Raw genomic sequence first — 8,611 nt, forward strand, 5'->3', positions numbered from 1 at the left:
AAAAAACGGATAACGAGCATTTCATTCAATTTTGATGTTCAACTGACACAAATTGCATGACCCGGAAGTGACTTCCCCGGAGGACCGTGGTGGTGTACTGACCCTGAGCCTGCAGTTTGGCGAGCTCTTCGGTCAGAGCGTCCTGACTCTCCTCCAGCTGCCTCTTCTTCTGCTCCATGTTCTGCATGTAGTCCGTCAGAGAGCGGATCTTGGCCTGGTGCTGCAACACAAACACCACGAATGCTTTACCTCAGAGATCTTCAACGGGGGACCGGGACCCTTAGGGTGTAACAATTTGCTCACCAGCCCCTGTTGCTGGCATGTGTTTTTCCAAAAATCTACTTGCCACTCAGCATTCTCACTAGCTGCTTTTTAGTGGGAAATTACATTTTATTGAATAAAGTTGACTATGGTGTGCTATAATTAACTTGAAGAACCATAGTTACAGCCCTTTTTAAATATACATGAGCTGTAAACACCCAAATAAAGACTACTAAAAATGTATAACACTGGAGTCATCAAATATTCATCTCTGATTATGTAAAGCTCCTTTTTGTATGAAAACATTCAACTGAATAAAACACAGACATAAAAACAGTAGCTTCTTATTGCATAGGCTTCTACTGCATTTTATAGTGTGGTAGTAGTAGATCTGATTTTGTTGTCTAAATCCAAAGAAATTAAAACAAGAAAACCAAAGATAAAGTTGAAAATGTTTTTGTTTTTCAAATTTCTTTTTGTCATTATTGTTTTTTGACTAAATTGGCCAGTTATTTGCCGTGCCATGCCGTGCAGTGCCCGGCTATGCCATGAACTACTACGAACTACTATTTGTAGTCACTGTTCCATTATGTTTTACTGTAACTGTTATTGCCACTCTTCATTTCAACCCCAACCGGCCGTCAGACTCCGCCTACAAAGAGCCTGGGTCTGTCCCAGGTTTCTTCCTAAAAGGAGTTCTTCCTCGCCACTGTCGCACTGTTGCTTGCTCTGGAGGAAAGTACTAGATCTGTTGGGTCCTTTTAAATTGTGAGTATGGTCTAGACCTGTAAAGTGTCTTAAGATAACTCTTGATTCGTAATGAATTGATACTATAAGTAACATTGAATTAAATTACTTAACTTTGTTTTTTTCCATTTTCTTGTGATTTAGTGCTTTAACATGAAGAAAAAAAACATGGTATTTCCTGTTTATTCTTTGATTGGTATAAAAGAAAAAACAACCTATCAAAACGGACCCAACAACCTTTTTTTCTCTGCTTTCTCAGGTCATAGAACACACATTCAAAGTAATTGAACCTAGTTCAATAGACGAGACATGTTCCAAGTGAGTACAAATGATTATTGTAGTTTGGTATTCAAAAACTTAAATAGTGGAAGCACATTTTGTTTAATATTTTTCACATGCAAATAAATAAAGAATTGTATTTTAAATTCTATTCAAGATCACAGGGAAACCGTGTATACTTTATGGACAAAACAACAAAAATGGCCTTTTGAATATTTGATTGAAAAGTAATTTAATAGGGGATTAAAGAGAAAGTGTTATTTTACTGCCACTTTGGGTAATTTAGGGGACCAGTAGGGCTTAAACTTCATCATGTGAAAACGTCCTAAAAATACTGATACTGAACCTCAGACTGGGAGCTACAGCTCTCTGCACAAAACATATCAGCTGGTGGATGGTTACCTGGGAGATGAGCAGCTGACAGGACGCCAGCTCCTTCTCATTGGCCTGGATCTTGCGGTGGGTGTCGGCCTGAGCGCTCTCCAGCTGCTTGCTGCGGTTCACCAGAGACTTGACCTCAGACTTCATCTTGCTGATGTAGAGGCGAGCCACGGTGAACTCCTCCTCCACCGCCAAGCCGTTCCCCTTCGTCTCGGACGACTGAAAGGGGGAAGCAGAGGGTTGGGGGGGTCAGGGCTGAAAGTCTGTTTTACATTATAATCCTATGGAGTAAACTGTGTTTTCAAAACAGTCCTAAATGCATTTTTTTTAAAACCAGCGTCAAAGGTTTTTTCTGCAGCTTAGAGCGTCTTTTTGTAGTTAAAAGTTCTGAAAGAACGCCCTACGTGTAGTGCTTTTTTGACAGCTGACCAATTACATGCAAGATATGTAATTTCCATATCAAAAAGAAAAAATGGACAAGCTGACGATAGATAGACTTGTGCTAGTGTCAGAGCACAGTAAGATATATGATATGAGCGGGTGCTCCTTGTTCATGGAACTTTCTTTGTTTTATCTAACTTTAGCATTAGCACTGCTCCTTCTCTCTGTTCTTTCTCACTCAGGGTTAGGGTTAGGGTTACAATTTTGTACTATCTAAAATTAGCATTTGGTTTATATGGCACTGCTCCACTTAGCGCCCTAGGATACTGTAGCAGTCGCTGTTGTTATAGCAACAAAAGACGCTTTTGGTTGCTTTTTGGAATCAAAAGGCTTTTTTTACTACTACAAAAGCGCTCTAGTATTACTCAACCTTTATCCTGTCAAGAAAGGTGGCAAGTTTGAGCAAAGCCTTAGGGTGTTAATGTGAAATGTGATGAATGAGTGTGTAAGTGTGTGTTAAAGCCAAGTGCAAAACAGTTTTCTTAATCCTGCCCCTGCAGTGTATATGTTGGGTCCTGCCCTTTAACAGATTGACCAGAGATTTAGTGTCTTTGATTTGTTCATGTTGTTTGATTCTGTTTTGTTTCCCTGTGTGTGTGTGTGTGTGTGTGTGTTACCGCGGTGGTCTTCACGTCACCGGTGCCGATGATGGTGCCAATGTCACTGAGGTCTCGCAGCAGCAGGTTGAGGACCTCGGCGGCTCTCTTCCTCTGTAGACCGCTCAGCTCCTGCAGCTGACTCAGCTCGCTCTGCACCGCTGACAGCAACGCCTGTCCACACACACACACACACACACACACACACACACACACACACACACACACACACACACACACACACACACACACACACACACACACACACACACACACACACACACACACACACACACACACACACACACACACACACACCATTTACTCCAGTACTGTACTTAAGTCCAAATGTTGAGGTACCTGTCCTGTCTTTTCTTTTCATGCCACTTTCTTATTATAACTGAAACTAGCAACAATATAACGGCCTACAGGTCCAGCTGAGATGATGAGACCATTACACACAGCTGGTTGGATCCTTTACACTTTCTAAATTGGAAGGATTTTTCTGTGTTGAGTACTTTTACTTTTAATACTAAATATAAGTACATTTTCCTGACGATACTTTTACTTAAGTAACATTTTCAATGGAGGACTTTTACTTGTACCAGAGTATTTTTACAGTGTGGTTTTAGTAGTTTTACTTAAGTAAAGGATCCAAATACTTCTTCCAGCGTTGCCTTCTATCTCACAGTTACAAAGTGCTTTGACAATTAAACATCATACTAAAATATAATATAAAAACAATAGCCACTATAATATCATAAAAAATAGTAATAAAACATATTCTAGGGTAGTATAAGTTAAAGTAAAATCATTGCTTATGGCAGATTTTTTCCTAACATTATAAGGCTTAGATGCAGCACCCAAGCAGTTTTGGGAAGCACCTTAGCAAAAAGTAATATAAAATCAATGTGAGCATCACAACTAACGGATTTTTTTCAGATCTAATGATGCCTATATGTTTTTAGCATTCTGTCTATAGGTTGTCGTAATTGTTGGAACTTTAATTGCAAGACAATTTTTCGTGTATACGGAAAATAAAGTACTATCTATCTATCTAATCAATGTAGTTGGTCCCCATTAGACTGTTTTTGATTGTTATTTATTTATTATCTGCTCTAGCTTTTCCAACATTTTAGACACAGATACAGTACATAATGGTTCAAAATGATGTGAAATTGCAATGAGTTTTTATTTAAAACATAACGTTTGTTTGAGGGAGTACCCCTAACCACCCCACCAAATATGTGCACCTAAGTCCATATTTGTAGTTAAATCAGGATACAGCAAAATTGAAACGGCAGTGATCTTTGTGCCGTCCACTCACCGTCTTGTGCTGCAGCTCCTCCACCAGTTGCAGATTGGCTAGGTCTCTCTCCCCCACCTCTTGGCTCTTCTGGTCGTAGTTGACGGCCAACTCCTCCAGGGCCTGCAGCACCTCCTTCACCTCCTCCTTGGCCAGCTCGTTTTCCGTCTGCAGCCGACACAGCTCCTCCTGGATCTTCTCGTAGTCACGCCGCGTAGACGCCAGCAGCTGGGGAAGAACAGGTACTTTAGCTGATGCCTTTATCAAAAGCGACGTCCAATACATGCATTCAACCATGAAGGTACAATCTTTAGACAACAAGTGCAAGTGCAATTACATTAGCATCAAATTAGTCTATATCACGGCGTTTCATTAAGGACACTGTTCCGGTGCAGCTGGAAATTCCGCCGGATGTCCCTCATTTTTGGCCACTTTCCTCTTTGTATGTGTTAAACTCCGGTGGATTTATAAGGACTATGGTTATAAACAAGTTAAATTTAAGACGTTTTGAGACCTTTTAATACCACTTCTAAATGAAATTGAAGGCCAAACTTACAATGGAAATACAACGAAAAAGTGGAAATATACAGTAATCTTTCCAAGTAAACACATTGATGTCTGTTGAAAATGAACAGTATGGTAAAATAATCAGTTGAGTTTAAGAACACTGACTAAATGTGTGTAATGGGAAAGGTCACCAAAAAAATGTCCTTGCTGTCCTAAATTATATTTGTTAAATATTTTTAGAACATAAAGGTCCCATGAACAAATGCTTATAAAATTAATTAAATACAGAAAATACTGTTCCTTTTGAAAAAAAAAATATAATGAATAAATAAAGTGAGTGAGTGAGTGTATGTGTGTTTGTGTGTACGTGTGTGTTTTCTCATGTGACCGATTAATAAGTAATTACAAATGGACCACATTTTTGCTAGACTATCTGTCCAATCTGAGTTTTCTGTTGCATGACTAAAACAATCTTTGAACGTACAAATATTCCACCAAAACAAGTTCCTTCCCGAGGCCATTTTGCAGAGGCACCGTTGCTCCGTATGCCGCTTAGCGCCGCCCAAGATGATTGGGATTGGTTTAATGAAATGCCAATAACCAGAACATGTTTTTCTATCCCATCGAGGTACAAGGTACAAACTACGGACAGCAAGAATCAAGCGCAAGCACAGTAGCTTTGAATAAGCCAAACTACAAAGAGTCACATTTTATCAAAGGTGCAGTTGGACGAGATGTGTTTTTAGCCTGCACCAGATGAGATGAAGACTTTAGCTATCCTTATGTCCGAGCTCGTTCCACCATTTAGGGGCCAGGACAGCAAACATTTGGGATTTGGTTGAGTGATTGGGTGTCCCTCGCTGTAAGAGGGCAGCAAGCAGATTGGCCAATGCAGAGCAGAGTGGACAGGGTGGGGTGTAAATCATGATTTATGCTTCTGCAGAGACTCCACGCTGAACTTTCTCTGTAGCCTACGTAAGTGGACATAAGATGGAAGCTTATACGTGTGCGTTGATGTGTGTGTGTCAATCTCTTTAAGAGAATAGCAGGGTCGGCGTGTGTGGGGAGTGTGTAGTACAATGAGTGAGAGAGTGACGGTGATTATCTTCAGAGGGAGTACAGACTCTAGAGTCATAGTGAGATGCGTCACCGCAACGTATAGTTACATTCTTTCAGAGGTGACGGTTTGACCATGTCCTGGATGAAAGCTGGCCCTGAGCCGTTCATGGCACGCTATGCAAGTACTAGTGTCTTGAAGCAGTTGCTGGAGGAAACATTGACAGACGCACATTGATATAAACTCACAATTAGTTTCCTTTTTATTTATGATCTGGGAGACAAACCTCTTCCTGGTCAATCATCTGCTCCTTGAGTTTCTCCGCCAGCTGACTGTGCTGGTTGATCTCATCATCCTGTAGAAATATTAGGAGAAAAGAGAGTAAGTATTGTTTGAAAGTAGGGCTGCAACTACCGATTGTTTTCTGGATGAATGGATTAATTAGTTTGGTTCCTAAGATGTCAAAAAATGATGAAAAATCTGAATCTGTTTCCCAAAGCACAAGGTGAAGCCCTCAAATGTCTTGTTTTGTTCACAAGTCAAAGATATTCAGTTTACTGTCACAGATGAGTGAAGAAACTAGAAAATATTCACATTTAACATTTTGCAATCAGAAAATTGTAAGTAGTTTTCATAAAAAATTACTTGAAACGATTATACAATTGGTTGGCAGTTAATTTAATGGTTAACAAATAATCGATTACTCTTTACAGATCCGATTGAAACTAGTGTGAAGTTATAATACCAATGCAGAAAAAAGACAAGATTTGCAAGCGATCTTAGTCCTCATCCAAATGTATCTCTCATTCATCAGCCTCACCTTGTCATCCAGCTGTTTGTAGAGGTTGCTGACGTCGTCCTCGTATTGGTTCCGCTCGTTGGCGGGGAGCAAGACGCCTCCTCCGGGCGGCAGCAGGTTGTCGATGACGGGAGTGTTGTCATATGGCTCGGCGCCCTTCTGATCTTTAGCGCTCAGTTGCTCGTCCTCAGGAACTTTCTCCCCTGGAACACAGACTCATCAGTTAGTTCACGTGTCAAACTCAATCAGTCCCACATATCAACATTAGGTTCCCAATACATTTTGGCCCACCTATGGTGTTTTTCCATTGCTGGTATCAGCTCGACTCGACTCGGCTTGACTCGCCTCTACTCGACTCGACGCAGAATGCGTCCGTTTTCCATTGCAGATTGAGTAAGGCCTCAGCGTGGCTGGTCACCATAGCTACGCGTGATGATGTAATTTTCAACGCGACTCACAACAGCACGTCGGCTAATTGCGACAGCCAGAAGAAATGTTTTGTTTCAAAAGAAGCTGAAGGAAGCAACAAAAAGGAGTTTGGAAATTCCGACGGAGTTCAGACGTCAGCATGACTATTGTTCGCCGACATCAAAGGTTAAGTTAAGTGTCCTGGTAAATAGCCCTTAATACTGAACAGTTGAAAAGTGAGAATAGTGCAGAGAGTAGATAATGTCGGTGTCTGGCTAGATTTTTTTTTTAAAATGTTGGGTTTGTTCCGGACACATACTCCGCACTCTTGTTTGCTAAAAACTCAGTGATAAGTGACGATTCTCTCCGACCAACCAGTAGTCTGCAGGTTTGCACGTCACCTTTTGGTATCTCCTCAGCTCGCTTGGAACCTCGACTGAGGTAGTACTAAAAAAAGTACCTGGTAGCAGGTCCCAGGGACTTTTTTTTGTAATGGAAAACCAAAAAAGGCGAGTCGAGTCGAGGCGAGTCGAGTAGATACCACGCAGTGGAAAACCGCCACTAGTTTTTGTCACTTTTTACAAAGTTTTTTATCACTTTTTACAAAGTTTTTTATCACTTTTTACAAAGTTTTTTTATCACTTTTTACAAAGTTTTTTATCACTTTTTGCAAATGTTTTTCTTGAGTTCTTCAGTGTTTTTGGCACTTTTCCCAGTTTTTTTCAAGGTTCTTGTTGCTTTTTTCTATGATAGCCAAGGTACTTTTTTGCTGGCTTTTTGATTAATTTTTGAGTCTTTTTGAGTAATTGATTGAGTCAACCAAAATGCAAGTGAGAAGACTATATAAGACGTGCAATAATAGAGTCAAAGATATTAGATTTTTTCGATCAAATAAAAGAATGTCAATAAACTTTACATGTCTGGGGTCTCATTTATAAAACTGCGTATAGGATCCTTACCGAAAGTGTATTTACGACCAAAACCCCAAAATGCTGTATGCCCCAAAAAAATCTGATTTATATAAACGTGCACATGCACATATGTAAGCAATGTTCCCTTTATAAATCACAGATTACTCAAATTAAGTGTGCATACGTGAATCCACCTCTTATCCCGCCCTGTACACGCCCATAAATAGTCAATGCAAAGCACCTTGTGAATGCTAATACGTTTTGTGCATACGCCACATTTATAAATAAGAACCCTGGCCCTTGATGTGATTCTCATTTTCCAGTGTGGCCCTTAGTGAAGTTAAGTTTGACACCCCTGGGTTAGATCTTTCACTCATCTATCCATTAAGTAAAGGATCTGAACACTTCTTCCACCTCTGTTTAACACTAGGCTGTGCTGTGGTTTGGTTCGCAAATTGGATACATTTTCATCACATGGCTATGCGTCACAGTAAGCCTGCCCTCTTGAAGCTGAAAGTGCACACAATTTGATGAAATTTACAGCTTCTTGATCATGCACATGGTTGATTTTCGGCAAATGTACCCCCATTCAAAAGAACTGTGTTTTCCCTGCACCGTCTGACGCAGGCTTTCTGAATGCTGACCTACGCAGAGTCATAGAATCCTTTCTTTGGTCTTGTGGTTATGTGTTGAACAGAACCAACCTGTTAGTAGCGGTGTGATTTCAGTAGTTAAAAAGTTGACGGTGTAATTACTGTGGACTTTTAATTGTAAGGATAAATTTCCAACACCAGCAGATGAGAAGAGATGGAGAGGAGGAAAGGGTGAAAAGGTGAAGAGCTGCTCCATTTAAATGGCCTCGGCATTCAGCCTGACGCTGAGTCATGTCAGAAACTGCATCATCAGCATGTATGTGTG

At 40.5% G+C, this 8,611-nt stretch overlaps 1 protein-coding gene across 3 annotated transcripts in view; it reads right to left on the reverse strand.

Annotated features, from left to right (window-relative positions):
- LOC116674014 (kinesin heavy chain) overlaps positions 1–8,611 on the reverse strand; it is a 33,612-nt gene that overhangs the window by 11,318 nt on the left and 13,683 nt on the right. For all 3 annotated transcript variants that reach the window (XM_032506492.1, XM_032506493.1, XM_032506494.1), the window contains exons 12-17: positions 6,396–6,577; positions 5,862–5,930; positions 4,033–4,239; positions 2,727–2,879; positions 1,690–1,887; positions 103–220 (exon numbers count right to left, since the gene is read on the reverse strand). In XM_032506492.1, the coding sequence (XP_032362383.1) occupies positions 103–220; positions 1,690–1,887; positions 2,727–2,879; positions 4,033–4,239; positions 5,862–5,930; positions 6,396–6,577 (927 nt within the window). The remainder of the gene's footprint in view (positions 1–102; positions 221–1,689; positions 1,888–2,726; positions 2,880–4,032; positions 4,240–5,861; positions 5,931–6,395; positions 6,578–8,611) is intronic.

This window comes from Etheostoma spectabile, chromosome 24 (assembly GCF_008692095.1).
Source record: "Etheostoma spectabile isolate EspeVRDwgs_2016 chromosome 24, UIUC_Espe_1.0, whole genome shotgun sequence".
In the NCBI taxonomy this organism is placed as follows: Eukaryota; Metazoa; Chordata; class Actinopteri; order Perciformes; family Percidae; genus Etheostoma; species Etheostoma spectabile.